Below are 15764 nucleotides of genomic sequence, written 5' to 3' on the forward strand. Positions count from 1 at the left end.
TTTCCCTGCAGATCGAGGAGGCTGGCTGGAGCTATGTGGGGGGCTGGACTGGCCAAGGAGGTTCCAAACTTGGGACTAAAAGGTAAGGGGCATCATAGGAGCACCTCCTCCTGGTCACCCCTAAAGATGTCCCTGAATTTGGGTGTCAGTTCATTCGGTCAGCAGCTACACTGCTGTAGTCTAGAGCTTCGGGCCCCAAGCTCACAGCGGTCTCAGCGAGGCCACGCATGCCCATCCAGACATCTTTTCGCAGCTCTGGCAATTTAAAGCCCCAGGGTGTACCCTTGAACAGTGGTGAGAGGTGGCATAGGGAAGGGAGTACAAGTCAAGAAATTATACATAAAGCACCTTCTAATTCTAGCTTTTCTCTCCCTCAATTTTTTCTCTTCTCCAAATTCCAAATTCCATCACTGCCTTGCCCACCCCCGCCCCACCCCGTTCAACCAGGACTCTCCCCAAGAAGAGCTTTGAGCAGATCAGTGCCAACATCACTAAGTTTAACATCCAGGGCCTTGTCATCATCGGTGGCTTTGAGGTGAGTGCCCTCCCGTTTCCTCCCCTCCATCCCCCACCTCTCCCTCTCCCCTCACCGCGGCCCTTGTCGCCCTCCTCCTCAGGCTTACACGGGGGGCCTGGAACTGATGGAGGGCAGGAAGCTGTTTGACGAGCTGTGCATCCCGTTTGTGGTCATCCCCGCTACGGTCTCCAACAACGTCCCCGGCTCGGACTTCAGCGTGGGGGCTGACACAGCCCTCAACACTATCTGCACGGTGAGAGCCCACCACCACCTCCCCGGCCTCTGGCCGGGACTGTGGTCCCTGGACTGCGTGTGCTCCTAGGAAGCGAGCTCCTTTTTTGGTACCCACCAAGCGAGTGCTTGAGAAGTGTTTCTCGAAGCACAGGCCTTTACACAGGCCTTATTCGACCGCACACGTGGTCATCCTCACCTGGGAGTCTCCAACCCAGAAGGGCACCGGTACTCTGCATACCAAATGGTGTCTCCTTCCTGAGGGCCTATGGCCTAATTTCCCCACCCTGATAACAGAAAGGATGAGTACAGCTTCCTTCCGAGATGAGGTGTTCCGTAGTCTAGCTGGCCAATGTGCCTGCCATCCCGTCCCTGAAGGCGAGAACTTGATGAGGCCGAGGGGCCCGGCTGGCCTGGGGAGGAGAGCATTTCAGAGCTGGGTTGTTGCAAGGGCCAGAGAAGTGACAAGAAGCAGACCCCAGACCCTGTCTTTCTAACTATGATGCGCCGTCTTTGCAGACGTGTGACCGCATCAAGCAGTCAGCAGCAGGCACCAAGCGTCGGGTGTTCATCATTGAGACGATGGGCGGCTACTGCGGCTACCTGGCCACCATGGCGGGGCTGGCAGCCGGGGCTGATGCTGCCTACATTTTTGAGGAGCCCTTCACCATTCGGGACCTGCAGGTAGATGGCCACCCCGAGCCTGTAACGTAGCTCTCCCTTGCGCCCGTCTGTCCTCACTGCCCCCACGGCAACCTGAGCTGTGAGAGCTCAAGACAAGGACAGCTGCTTGGTCTGTGGGGCCCCGTGAGGAGGCGGGAGCGGGCAGCACGCAGCCGTTTTCCGACATGACCTCACACATGCCCTCAGCTCCTGCTGCCGGGAGCATCTGTTTTAAAGGATGGCATGTTGGTAAGCCCTTCCCATGTGTTTTTACGTTTTGTCTTCAAAACAGACGCACAAGGGAGATACTATCTCCACGTTACAGACAAGAAAGATTTAGAGAGCTTAAAAGTGTTTTCTGAACTTGTAAGTAGGTGGTTTAACTACAGAGAAAGCCAGTCTTCCTACTGCATCACGCCACCCCTCTGGACTTCCCTTGCTACCAGACTCTTCCATTCCCTGGTCCATTCCCTGTCACTTCTGGGGCTGGGGGTGGGGTGGGGGACTTGGACTCCTGTTCACAGAGGGACTGTATGATCCTAATTTTCCAAGATCTCAGTTCACTGGAGGAAAGAAAGGCCACAAAGTGGAGGGGCAGCAGGCTGAGGGAACCCCCTAATCCAAGAACCCAGCCGACCCCTGCCAGGAATGGAGGGTGGGAGTCTTCCTCCTTGACCCCAACTCAAAGCCCAGATGAAGGAACTGGTTCCTTCCAGGTGAATCACCACTGCACACACGAGCAAACCATTTAAAGACTCACGCTGAGAGCAAGAGTCAGCCCTCTGAGGGAAGGGAACCAGAAACCCCCGGAAAGGGACGGGAAAGGGACGGGGAGCGGGGAGAGGCGAACCTGGCAGCTGCCGCAGCGGTCTCTGACTTGCCCTTCCAGTCCTGCCGTCCAGTGCCGTCTTTGTTTACATCTCAGTCTGCACTGAGCTTCTTAAAAGGATTAAACGCAGATTGTAAACAACTCTCTTCCATGTCCCTCTCCCCTTCTGGAGAGGCCTGGTGGGGAACGAGAGCTGTGCACCTGCCCAGCTTTCTCCACTCCCTGCTAGGCTTAGGATTTACTCTGTTGTTTGCAGGCAAATGTTGAACATCTGGTGCAAAAGATGAAAACAACTGTGAAGAGGGGCTTGGTGTTAAGGTACCTCATCCAGGCTTGTTCCTAAGCGAAGAGAAAAATTAGTTAGGCTCTGGCTCGAGCCCGCAGAATGAATCCGTTTGGGACACACTGAGGAATCTGGATACAGAGGGGGAGAACCTGAGCCATGGGAGGAGATAGAGAGAGGAAGAACAAAGCTTACGAAAGCAGAAAAGGGTTGGGAGGGAAGGGGAGACAACCAAAGTCACAGGCTTTTGGTCTCTACTTGGCAGGAATGAGAAGTGCAATGAGAATTATACCACTGACTTCATTTTCAACCTGTACTCTGAGGAGGGGAAGGGCATCTTTGACAGCAGGAAGAATGTGCTTGGCCACATGCAGCAGGTAGGGAAGACGCCCCTGTCATGCCCTTCACCAGATGGCCATACCCCCGATAGCCACTGGGTCTCCTGCTGGCCTGCAGTCTGCTAGAGGCCATCAGTGCCACGATACAGCATGAGGCTGCAATCTTGTCCTGTCGTAGAATCTAAACATCTTTACTCTGGAAATGGCCTTAGAGATGATGTGGTCCATCCTCATCATCAGGGAAGGGTTTCTCAGCCTTGGCATCATGGCTGTTTGGGGCTGTTCTGCGCACGGTGGGATGCTTTAGCAACATCCCGACTCTACCCACTAGAGCCCAGCAGCACCTCCTTCCTGAGTTGTAGCAACTAAAAAAATGCCTTCAGACATTGCCACACGTCGCCAGGGAGGCAAAATCATCTCCAGTTGAGAACCACTAGTTCAGATGAAGAAAACGAGGCTGAGAGGAGAAACAATTTTATCAGGGCCACTCATCAAGCCTGGGCGAGAGCCAGCGCTCTTCCCACAACCTGGGGAATGAGTGCAGGCACCTTGCTAGGTGTTGGGCTCCATCCCCATGAACTGGGGTTTCCGGGGGAAACGAATTCCTTTCTACCATCCACATTCCATCCCTCTCTCTGGTGGGCCTCGCTCACAGATGATACTAGTAGTCTTAGGCCGCCCCATCCCCAGTGTCTCCAGCTGATCCTGCTTAAGTACAGACCTTTGACCTTTTGTCTAGCCACATATAAATTCCTGATATCTCAAGTTTGAATGAGTTTGCTTATTAGCCGCTGCAGGAACGGAGTACAGTTGGATAAAGTGTGACGATCTATTTCCCGCTTTCCACCTACTTTCGCTTAGTTCAGAGAAAATCTACGTGATCTTTTACAGTATTGTGAGGTGCTACCGAGGACATCCATATTGGTTCACAAGGAACACCTCTGTGTCCCTGACAATGGCGACTGACAAAAGCTGCTAGGCTGAAGAGGGGCAGGGAAGTGACTGAGTGGCCAGTCAGACTAGAAGTAACAGGATCTGGCAGCTGCGGAGCTAGAAGAGGCAGTTGTGAGACCAGTCACCCCCTTATCTAGTTAGTTCCTCTTACGCCTGATAAATGGCCAAATGTGCTGTGCCAGCTCACTCTGGTTCTCAGGATTTCCACTGAGAGTTAGACTTCTGGATTCCTGTTTCTGGCTGTAAACCTGGGGCCCTTTCTCTCCTTTTTCGCTGTGTTGTTCAGATTATCTCTGCCACTTCATTAGAGTCTTTCCCTCCGTAATTTTAAGACTCTTTTTTCAGGGTGGAAGCCCAACTCCATTTGACAGGAACTTTGCCACCAAGATGGGCGCCAAGGCTATGAACTGGATGTCCGGGAAAATCAAAGAGAGTTACCGTAATGGTAGGTGGGGTAAGAGGGTAAGCCCCCTCCACAGAGGTTGGTTCCCGGTTATTGAGGCTTACTGACCGCCCTTTATTGCAGGGAGGATCTTTGCCAATACGCCAGACTCGGGCTGTGTTCTGGGGATGCGTAAGAGGGCTCTGGTCTTCCAACCAGTGACTGAGCTGAAGGACCAGACGGATTTTGAGTGAGCACATCTACTTCCCTGGTAGTTTCAGGATCTCCTCTTCCCAACCTGTTCGCTGTCTTCAGTCCTTTTATCTTAGGACTAATACCTGTAGTCGTACCTATTTCAGATCTTAGCCCTTGCCCTAAAATCCAGCCTCTTCTACTCAACTTCTTTCCATCGGCTTTTGATAGAAGTCAGTTGGGGTGCTAAAGGTGAAATCTCATTTCTCTGTAGGCACCGCATCCCCAAGGAACAGTGGTGGCTGAAGCTGAGGCCCATCCTCAAAATCCTAGCCAAGTATGAGATTGACTTGGACACCTCCGAGCATGCCCACCTGGAGCACATCAGTCGGAAGCGATCTGGAGAAACTTCTATCTAACCCTCTTTGGAGTGAGGGTCATGGATTGTCTCATCATGGTCAGCTCACCCCCTGATAGATCCAAGTCCACGTATGCCCAAGTGTTTTAGCGCATTTTTCTTTAGGTTCCCTTTTATTCTGCAACTGTAGCCATGACCGGCTCTGGCCAGGGAGCTGGGGCAGTAGGCAGTGAGTAGAAGCTCCTTTTAGGTAGAACTGATCGTGACTTCTGCTCCAGCTTCGTCCATCACACAAGACCGGGCCCCTCTAGTGCGCTGCTAGATTTCAGCTACTCGGTTAGACTTCTGAAAACAAGCTTTATTTATTTCTTTGTGGTAACAAAGTCTTGGTTCCTTTACTACTTTTACTGCAGTGACAAGCAACAGCTACACTAATAAATGCCAACTGGTCACTGTAATTTTGGTTCTCCTGTTGTCACTTGCACACGTAGATGTCATACTGTCAACCCTAAGGACCAGACTCTGCGCAGACACCTGGAAAAATGCAGCCCATACGATCACCCCACGTACTTCTCTCCACCTCCTGGCTTGTTTCCCACAGCACCTCTTGGCTCTGTACATAAGGTCCTAGAACATCGTACACTGGTCCTTACCCTCACTCCACACCAGTCCCTCCTGCATCCTCTGCAGCCATAGGATGCACCGGTCTCTCCTAAGCCTGAAGTTGTGTTTCACCTTTTGCTCATATACCTATTTCCCAGGGGTGCTGCTTTCCAGCCATCCCACGATCTCTACTCCTTTTCAGATAACTCAGGGTTCTTTCTTCTCAACTCTTCCCCTGTACTCCTTCCTAGATGAAAGGCAGACTCCATTTGTGGGGAGACATGCAAATTTTGAAAGCCTGGAAAGAGACAGAAATCGGTTGGGGTGGACCTGGGCTTGGCGGGTTGGCTGAAATACCGCTTTTGAAAGTTGTCAGTTCTTACCCCGCTCAGTTTGTGTTCTGTGCCATCACAACAGCTGCTTCGTCCTCATTAGCCAAGTGACCACGTCCTGCAGTTGGTCTTGAGGAGCCTCCAAATTGACAGAATGGTGCCCTGTTGATGCCAGGTTTAAGCCAGATCCTGGCTCTGAGCACATGCACACATGTTCCTCCCAACCCAGTTTCCTCACTTGCTGGATGAAGCAGGAAGAGGTTCAAGGTTTTACCAGTGGTGGGGGTCAGATTAGCGCTAATGTATCACCTTTGCTGGCTGTCCCAAGTATTACCTCTATAGCCTGAAAACAGTTCTCAACAGTAACTGAGAAGGCTTGTCGGGAGTCCAGAACTAGAGCAGCCAAATGCTCTTTGTGCAGTTAAGGGGACAAGAAATTTACAGTAACTATCAAGCACTGTTTTCACTGCATCCTCAAACCAGCTTATGAGGAGTGACAGCCCGTTTCAGAGTTATGGCCAACAGGACTCCTAGGGATTAAACAATGTGGAGAAAAGTAGGAACAGTAGAAATCGCCAAATTTGCTTTTAGAAGTGTTTATTTCTTTCAAGTGAGCAAAAAAACCACCAACAGCAAAAGGGCAAAAGCAGACATAGTTTTTCAAATTAGCTGTGTCAGCAGATTCCAGTAATTTTTATTTGTGGTTCCCAATCAGTTAAAAAAAAAAAAAGTTTTTCAAATTTGCATCTGGGTCATCCAAGATCAATAACAACTTGCTCTAGTTTAGGAACATGAAAAGAAAGAGTATTGTTGACTAAGTATGGTTCACTAAAGCAGTTCTTTTTTGAGTAGGTGGGCCATCTCAAAGGCAGCTCTTATAAGGCTCTTCCCCCGCACCCTCTGCTCCCCCGATGCCTTGTACAGATCAGTAAAAAGCAAAGTTTCCAAAACAACTGAAAGGAAAATAACTCCCAACTCTGAGCAGAGTGAGCTGCCTGTAGGGAAATGAAGACCTGTGGGAAAAGGCAGCCCAGCCCATCTTGTCCCCTGCTGGAGTAAACACCTTCACCGAAGGTGTGCAAACCCCTGCTAAGCCCGCTGGAGCAAACTGGCTTTCACGAAGAGAAAGAACTGCATTAGGAGAAAAGTTTTTAGGACATTGAATTCTTAGGACTGCTCAGAACTTGCTCTCTCTTCTATGTGGAAAGCAGCAAGACAATGTTATTTTTGAAATAACACTGTGGAACTGTAACCCTCAGGCACACCCATGGAAAAGAGGCAAAGACTGCTGTTTCCTTTGATGGTGAGAGAGGGGGCCAGTCCCTTCTGCACGCTCTATGACGTGCCACTCTAGGGAACCATCCACATCATCCAGCCCAACTGTGCCTGTGCACACCTGGAGGTTGCAGTAGCTTCATCTTTGGGCCACATCCGTTAGCTGGAATTTTCTTAAACTTCTTCACTGACCAGTTACAATGCTTCCAGAGGGATTCTTCTGAAATGGTAATCATGTTCCCAAAGGAAAACTAAACACACATTCTTTAAATACTCTTCATCTTCCTAGAGAATTTAGTTGCACTGCTGACTTTTTCCCTAAAGGGGAGGGTAGGGGGAGACCTCTTCTTTTGCAGGGTGCAATATAAAAAGTCAAGTAAGCAATAAACAAAACAAAAGTGAGGGATTTTTTTTTTGTTTGTTTGGTTGCTTGGTTTGGGGAGGGGAGATGGTGTGGAGGTTACTGTTGTGACACGTTGCCTCTAAATACAAACCACACAACAGGAACGACTGCTTTTCCTGTTTTCCCAGACAGAGAGAGTACTGCAGGGGAAGCCTCCCCCAGAGTTGCCTGCGTGACGGTGCAAACGTCTCCTCCAGACTATTCCACAAGTAACAGGTATTCCTTCAGAGAGGCTGGCAGTGGAAGGCCCTTCACTGCGTCTGGCAGATACTGGAGTCCTAAACTCCGGCGCACGGCATAGCGAGAGAGAGTTTTTAGAGTTCCTGGGGCTGAGCACAGGACAGTCAGTTTTTCACACAGCTGCTGGTCTCTGGCCACTTCTCGTGGCATGGTGCCATTCTTCCTTAATTCAAAGTGTCCAACAGCTCTGTGCAGGAGCTCAAAGCAAGAGTCTTCTTTCTCTGTTCCCAGTCCCCTGACTAGCAGAGCCACCAGGCGGGAGATGGGCGTCTGGCCTTTTAGGTTGATGACTCTGACCTCCGCACCATAATCAAGAAGGATGCTGACGCTTTCAAGATTTCCCTTCATGGCGGCCCAGCTGAGCGGGGTATCATTGTTATAATCCAGGGCATTGACAGAGGCCCCACTCTCTAGGAGGGCCCGCACACACTCGGCATTGTTCTTAAAGGCTGCCCAGTGAAGTGGGGTGTCTCGGTTGCCATCCAGTGCATTGGGGTTTGCCCCATACTCCAGGAGGACCTCCACACAAGCCTCATCTTTCTCAGCTGCATAGTGGAGGGCTGTTCGATTGTAACCATCCAGGGCATTCACCTGTGAAGAGGGAGGAACTGTATTACAGTAGCTAGACCACTGGGAGGAAGATGGGCGGGCAAAAGCGGCTTGCATGTGTTTATCCGTGACCTTTGCTATGTCATGTTCTGAATATGAGAGTCAACAATCAATTCCCAGGGAGTCTTGGTGATCAAGAGGAGATATGAGAGGAGCTTAGGAGCAAATAGGAAGCGAACGGTCTCAAAACAACCAGCACTCTATTCTGTGCATTGATTAGCTGGCCAGCTTTACTAGGTTTCTGCTATGTTCTCGTTTATTATTCACTAGGATCTCTACCATGGGGGAAGGGGTAAAGAAAGAGAAGATGAAATCTAAATCCTCATAACTACTCTGGAAGACGTTTATTGGAAAGTAGCTTGAATATATTAGCCAGAATAAAGATTTTGGATTATTTACTTATCCCAACTCACTATCCTCTGGCTAATGGCAACCAGACTGAAAAATGAGGCCAAACTCTGCCCGTGTAGTTTTGCCGTGTTCTTTAGCCATAGAGAGAGCTCAAACTGTGAATCCAATCAGCCCCCTTGCAAAGAAATGCTGTGCAGTCACAAGAGAACCTTGATAAAAGCATGTAAAACGAAGAACACAGGTCTTCCATTACTGGAAAAAAAAGCTGACTTGCTAAAAATCAACATCACCTATAATTTCTGAAGGCTACAAAGGCTACAAAACCCAAATTTCTAACTAGCATATTATCTTCCCCTCAAGATGCAATAAAAATACCCTGGAATATTTAACTGAGTTCAACTTTCTACTTAGCTAAAAACTTTCTTCCCCCAGGGTATTTTCATCATTGACATTAATCACTGGCTGTCATTTCAGGATCACTCACAAGAGTGATGGGATAGATAATGACAAGTAGAGAACGGCATGGCTGTGTGGAGATGATGGTGCTGGGGGCTGGCCCCTTAGCCTTACTGACCAAAGTGTCTGCGGCCTGCACACCAGCTTCATGGCACGTCTGATTCCAATTAGCGCCTCAGCAGATGCAACTTCCAGGTCGCTTACAAATAGTCAAAACTGCTTATTTATTTAACAAGCACTTCTTCAGCAATTACTACATGCCAGTGTACTAAACACTTGACAACCTTATGAAGAAGATACCATTATCACCTCCATTTTACAGACAGGGAAACCAAGGTAAAGAAAAATTAAGTAACTTGTTTGAAGTCACAGAGCTGGAAGTGACAGAGCTGCGATTCAAACCTATGAAGTCTGGCTCCAGAGTACATTCTTTTAATCCTTCACTACACTATGCTGCTTCCTGCTAATGCCAATATAAATTAATCTATGTTTCTTATATTAAGATACATTAAAAAGAAGATAGGAACAAGACACAATAAATGGAAAATAATTAGTGGGGAGAAATAGCAATAGTAGCCCAATCCTGAGGAATGGATTACCTAATGAGATCTCCCAGTAATGGTGGTATTAAAAGTGCATGCCTGTTAGCGGGTGTCAATGGTTTCCATTTATTCACTTGAGGGGCCTCTGTACTTAGAGCTCCTGGACAGTCAACAGGCAACGAGAGGACTGAATGGAAAGGTAAACAACCCCAGAAGGAAGCCTGGGAGAGAAAGGGGAAATAAAACTCCCTCTTCCTGGGGCCATGGACAACTTAAGAAAGAAAGGCAAAGGAACGAAATCTTTGGGATCATTGTATAGATTTACCATTACATTTTGCTTTAATATTGGCTATGCCAATGTTACCACAGGCTAGAAAGTGGGAAGAGATGGGAGGAGAGACAGAAATTTTAAGGAAATGTGAAGCTCAAGCTTTAGTGAATCATTAATGTGACAGTGTTAAAAACTTTACCTCCGCTCCTTTTTCCAGGAGTAACTCCACACAGTCAGCATCTGACACCATGCAGGCACAGTGCAGGGGCTTCAGTGTGCCATGGGTACAGTTCACATCTGCTCCCTATGGGCAGAAGGAAACTTCGGTCAGTGTGCTCAGCTCTGGCTCACTGCACAGGACAAGACTCAGAACTGAGTCCAGGAGGGAAGAGGGCTCTAGCTCTGACCGTACTGTAAACATACTACGGGTTCCAGTTTCCATTCCTATTTCTCAAATAATATCCAAACCAAGAGAATACACTGAAGATGAAGGAAAGGAACTATCAATTCCTTAGATCAAGTTATTAAGTTTTTCCACAAGGTTAACTTGCCAGATGGTTATCTGAACATCACTGAGGACACAACCTCATGTGAAAAAGCAGTGGGAAACTTAGCATCAGGCAGAAAAGCTGGAAAACCAACCCACTTTCTATCGCCATCATGCTCTGAAAAAGTCAGGAAAGTGAGTCTGTTAGACTGAAACCAGGAGAACTGGCATGCTCTTTCTGCCATTCAACAGATGACCATAATTACTAGTAAGGTCATCTTAATGTAAAGTTTTTGTTTATAAACATCTTCAAAGTAGCCCCTTAGCATTGGCATTCTCTGCTATCTAGCCCCTGCTGGTACTTCCGTTTCAAATCTGATGAAAGGAGATGGGGATCCTACAGGCAGACCAAAGTCACTGAATGACTCAGCAGCAGAGCTAGAATTAGAATGTGACCAACTTCCTACTGCTGAATCCTCTGGTACCGCTTTTGCTGAGAACAATTTAACGCAGTACGACTACTTCTTCTCAAAGCTGCGCCGCCCAACTTTGAAGCAGCCACAGAGCTCCAGGTGGTAAGTAAGGATTCCACAGGTGTTGAAAAGAACATACAAAAGTAAGCATCTGGATGCATTCTCTAGTAATCAAAAAATTATCCTGTAACTTCTCTTCAACAGGAATAATATTCAGAAAAAGATATCAAAGACCAAAGACTGTCTAGAATACTAGTCATATAACAATTGTTGAATAGCAGTGGTTAGACATGTAAGATGTTTTCTTAAGTCAAAAATTACCACGCACTTTAGGGGTTGACATTCCTTATAGAACTAGAAGTGGTAGCTGTTGTCAAGACAGATGGCAAGTGATACCTCTCCGTGTAATTACTATAAACCACAAGGATCTGAAAACCACTTCTGCTTTGCTTGTCTCCTTCCTCCCTCAGTGAAACACGTGGAGAAGACTTTGAGCTTGCTGGATCCCATATGTACCATATCCAGACAGAGATTTTACAAAGAATGTGAGGCTAGGGTTATCTAGAACATACTTCATGAAGAAAATATCGGATGCACAAAGTGAAAGGGAGAAGGAAAGAGAAGCAAAACACAAGGCAAATGTATTTTCCTGGTCAAGCTCATACACGTAAGAGGACTGTAAAAACTCCTTGTGATCTTGTGCCGAGTCTATGCTACAGATCTGTAATCTATTACGATTCCCCAGGAACTTTCCCCCTTCACCTCCCACGGGACTCTCCGTCAATCCAGCACACTCACCCCTCTGATGAGGTCCTCTACATTATCATGTGGGAAGGAACGAATGGCAGCGATTGTTCGGATTAAGCGCTCTGAGAGAGAGTATTTGCTCTGAATGCTCTGCATAATATACCACATACTGGAACTCATCAAGGCTCAGAGTATGTTCACATGCTCCAAACTGCCTGAAACAAAGAAGTTTTAGGCATACACAATATCACTGAGCATACTTGTCCCTAGGATTAGGAGTTCTCTGAGGCCTTCCCAATAGTAAAAGTAGCTTTCAAAGAGATCAATGATTAATATTTTTTCTGAATTATAAAGAAACAGATTGTAATAGTTGTTTAGGGAGCTGGGTAAACCTGGATGAAAATGCTCTGACCCTTGCCACCTCAATTCTACTCTCTGAACTAGTCTGGAACAAGATTTCTCCAAGAGGCCCCAAGACCCTCATGGAGCTCTGTGTTTACAAACAAGACTAGGCAAGGAAGGGGATTTTTTTTTTTAAAGGCTGAAGATGACACAAAACATTCTTTCCCTCCTCCGGACTCTGTGGTCTTTACTATCACCATCACCTTTAGCTTACTTGTTATAGTTGGCCCTGCAGTATAGTTATGTTCATATTGTTTCTCCTCTAAATTGTACTCAATTAGAAGGCAAGGTCCCTGTCTTCTATTTTTTTGTTCATGTAAGACCAACCACAGAATCCAACAAAAAGCAGGTATTTAATAAATACTGGTTGATTGGCTAAAGGCTATAGAAGTGATCGAAACCTGTGTGAAGAGAGGGAAAAGGCTATGGAAGAAATACATCTATATTAACAATGACGAGGCATCCGTGAAACAGGTTAAAATGTTTTCAGCAAAGAAAAAAATGGGAATTATTTGAGGTGATATTCTAAAATAAAAATCTCAAAAGTATAATTAGTCATGTATATAAAATTAGGAAAAATTGCAAAGTTCATACCAATGATACATATTTGTGGTTGTAGGAAAACAAGCAGATTTAAGAGTGCAAAATGAATTAAAATTTTTAATAATTGGCCGTTCATGAAAACTAAGAAATACATTTGGGTAAATATATGTTCAAACCACAATATAACAGAGAGTTCTAGCATGGAAGAAAATAATGCAATATACTTAAATTTAACTGAAAAAAGCTTTGGCTGCGTAAGAGCCATATACTAGTTGGGGAACATTTAAAATTATAGCAAACAAGGTAGAGCATTTTCATGAAAAAGCATATATCAAAAACTGTTGAGAAAATATAGTATGCAGTATCAGCTCTCTAGGCGGAACTGCTTAGGAATATGTGTTCTAATTGAGCTATAAGTTCCTTGAGGGTAAATATAGTGTTATTATCAATAGTTCCCAGCACATGGCAGGTTCTCAATATTTGTTGAATTAATGTAAAGATTTTTACTTTAAATCCTAAAAAATTCACAACTGGCATAATTAAATACGTTATGCATATGATGACCAGTAAGGTAAAAAACGTAAAATTATTTTGGTCATTTCACACTACATAATCTTTGCTTTTTGTAATGGAGCATCCACTAATACATTATGTAATATATTATAAATTTGAGTGGTTTCTATTTTGCTAATCAGTAGCCATTTATCTGTTTAAACTATATATAGTATTAATTAATAGAATGCAAGTTAACAATATTCAATTCATAGGTATCAATGATTCATATTGGGCCTTCTTCTCCCCTACGTTATTATGAAACAAATAAGCTTACACACTTGTTTATGTCTCTCTGAAATTTTCTAGATAGTTTAGACTTGGCATATGTTTTAATCTAACAGCCACTAAATGTAGAGACAGGGGTCTGTATCTTATACTTCTTTGTTACAAGGGAAAAGGAGAAAAAAGCAGAGTTGCATTTGAACCAGAGATTCCAAGAATGGGGGGCAGAAGACAGAACATCAAAAGTGGAAGGCTTAGACTGAACTGGTTCTGTTAACTGTTTCCGGGCCACGGTAATCTGAAGAAACTAAACCCTGAAATCATTTTCGGAGCACTGCTGGGACTCCAGGCTAAGAACTCCTAACTCAGGACATGACCAGTGGTTCTCTGCTGTTGCATCGAAGCTCCTGGTGTAGAGCGGAACTTCGGGGCACACTGATAACATGCACTGTGGGGATGCGTCAAGGAAATGTAAACTTGACCTATCTCCAGACAGCAGCCCTTGCGCCGTTTGACCCCAAGTGGCCCCTTTCCTCTACTGGAACTGAAAGCCCTCTCTCTCCCCCGGTTTTCTTTCACTTGGGATCCAGAGAAAACACAAAGGGGTTTTCTACTGCGATGCTAGAAGCAAAGTGCGAGAGAGGCGACATTCAACACCTTTGGTGCTAGTGAGGCCTCGGCTTCCGCCCGGGCAGCGAGACGCTCAACCCAGCCAGAGAAGCCCCCAAACCCACCACACCTGCTGGGGCGGGGTGGAGAGGGGGCGGCTCGCGGCAGCTGCGTCTTGACGAGGCAAAAAGCCGAAGGGGAAGGGCACGAAATGCGAGGACGTGTGGTGTCACTTCCCTCATGGGATCCGCAAAGATCGCAGCAACGTCGGCAGTTCTCCCAGAGTGGGAGGTGAAAGAAGGTCGCGCAATCTACGCCGGTGGAGCCCCGAAGGCTAACCAACCCCCGCCCTGATTCCCCCAAGGCCGGGAACCATGTCTCTGTCTCGAGGACTAACGAAACCCGAGCTGGGAATGGAGAAAGAGTTACTGGGCGTAGTGCCACGGGTTAAGGAACCTGGCTGCAGGTATTCCCGCAGCTAGGTACGCACTCACCAAACCGCGGGGCTGAGCTGGGTGGTGAAAGCGGCTGTCAAGGCGTGACCCGGAAGCAGAAGTTGTCGTCTCCAGCGGGCCCTCTGTTTACAGGATGTGAAGGGTGACTGGGACGGGTGCCTGCGCACCGGCCAATGGCTGCAGGCGGGGTGCGCCTGCGCAGACTCCTGAGGCAGCTTCCATCCTACCCAGGTGGTTAACAGATCACTTTCTTCGCCCGCCGGAGGCTTTGCGCGCAGGCGCAGTATAGGGCTCTCGGCCGTAGCCCGGGAGCTCGGGTCCGCAGCGGTAGGCAAAAACCTCACCCGGCCGGGCTCTTGGGCCGACTCTGCGGGGCCGCGCCTGCTTGGACCAGGCCTGTAGTGGGTCCTTCCGTGCCCTCCGCTGCCTCCCATTGTCTCCAACTGAGGTAGGGCCTGCGCATCTAATTTCGAGATTTCTAAACTCGCTACACTGGTTCAGTTGCTTAGGAGACTAAACTATTAGCAAGAAGTGTTTTGGGGAAATAAAAGAGACTTCCATCATTATTCATAATATTGGAACGCATATATGCTCTTCTGAGCCCTCCTGGATACTGTCCACCCTCCCTCAAAGGGAACTATAAATCACGCAAGAGGTGTAGTAGCCCAAATGTCGAAGACTGAAAAAGATGTAGCTGCTGACAGAACCCTTCCCACCCTGAGAGACGCCGACACCTCTCAGTGAGGTATTTTCCATGCAAAGCGTAAACATTCGAAGCCAGCAGCACGTAGTCGTGCAGGTAAAGAGTGAAGCAGGCTACACAGGATGACTGTCAGTGCTGAGATCTACCCGGCAGCCTGTTTAACCAAAAACGCCCGACACCTACTCCCCAAATCGCGTTCTAAGCAACATAATCGAATGAGTTTTAGTGGAAAGCAGGGCCCAGGCAGTTCATGAACATCATTGAGGGGATGATCAACTGGGAAAGCTCATGCCTTTTCTGAAGAGTGAGCCTCCTCTGAGTTCCAAACTCAAAAGATTTTTGCCATGCAGGAATGTGTCCCCCGCCTCCTGCCGCTCTGCTATGGTGAGTTCAGTTTTTCAAAAGAAGCTGAAATCCAGATTTTTAGAAAAGTGAATCCTCCGCAATTGCAAATATTGGCAACATTTAAAAAAAAAGAATCATTTTGAAAGCCGGCAACATTCAGCCTGTAAGCCACCAATTCTGTACTCTGGATTAAAGGCTGCTTTGGCCATTGGCAGCTCTGTGGAAGAAGGGCTTAGGGACAGCCCTCTGATTGGGATGGAGTCTGGGGAGTTGACTTGAAGCTGTAGCTACATATTAACTGCACTGCTTTTAATTTACTTAGGAAAGGTTGAAGAAATCTGAATGATATGTGGAGACTAGACAATTATCCCCCTATCCCAACTATTGTAAGGCA

At 47.2% G+C, this 15764-nt stretch overlaps 2 protein-coding genes across 10 annotated transcripts in view; one reads left to right on the plus strand and one right to left on the minus strand.

Annotated features, from left to right (window-relative positions):
* The window catches only part of PFKM (phosphofructokinase, muscle), a 43124-nt gene extending 37919 nt beyond the window's left edge, over positions 1-5205 (plus strand). For 3 of the 4 annotated variants that reach the window (XM_034644718.1, XM_034644719.1, XM_011226319.3), the window contains 9 exons: positions 12-82; positions 448-535; positions 618-770; positions 1268-1432; positions 2497-2558; positions 2789-2900; positions 4161-4260; positions 4342-4447; positions 4664-4808. In XM_034644718.1, the coding sequence (XP_034500609.1) occupies positions 12-82; positions 448-535; positions 618-770; positions 1268-1432; positions 2497-2558; positions 2789-2900; positions 4161-4260; positions 4342-4447; positions 4664-4808 (1002 nt within the window). Of the gene's footprint in view, positions 1-11; positions 83-447; positions 536-617; positions 771-1267; positions 1433-2496; positions 2559-2788; positions 2901-4160; positions 4261-4341; positions 4448-4663 lie in introns of all 4 variants that reach the window. The other variant, XM_019800807.2, reaches the window with a different exon arrangement.
* A 1057-nt stretch (positions 5206-6262) lies between these two features.
* Positions 6263-14478, minus strand: ASB8 (ankyrin repeat and SOCS box containing 8). 6 transcript variants are annotated; one of them, XM_011226317.3, is made up of 4 exons: positions 14362-14478; positions 11588-11747; positions 10029-10133; positions 6263-8191 (listed from the first exon to the last, which is right to left on the minus strand). In XM_011226317.3, the coding sequence occupies exons 2-4, from the start codon at positions 11714-11716 to the stop codon at positions 7559-7561; spliced, it is 867 nt and encodes a 288-aa protein (XP_011224619.1). In that variant the 5' UTR covers positions 11717-11747; positions 14362-14478; the 3' UTR covers positions 6263-7558. The 6 variants fall into 6 exon arrangements, with proteins under 6 accessions (XP_011224619.1, XP_019656367.1, XP_011224620.1 ...); XM_019800808.2 differs by having other exon boundaries at positions 11588-11751; positions 14362-14462; XM_011226318.3 differs by lacking the exon at positions 14362-14478 and adding an exon at positions 13998-14222.
* Between the last annotated feature and the right edge of the window lie 1286 nt (positions 14479-15764).

This window comes from Ailuropoda melanoleuca, chromosome 16, assembly GCF_002007445.2.
Source record: "Ailuropoda melanoleuca isolate Jingjing chromosome 16, ASM200744v2, whole genome shotgun sequence".
In the NCBI taxonomy this organism is placed as follows: Eukaryota; Metazoa; Chordata; class Mammalia; order Carnivora; family Ursidae; genus Ailuropoda; species Ailuropoda melanoleuca.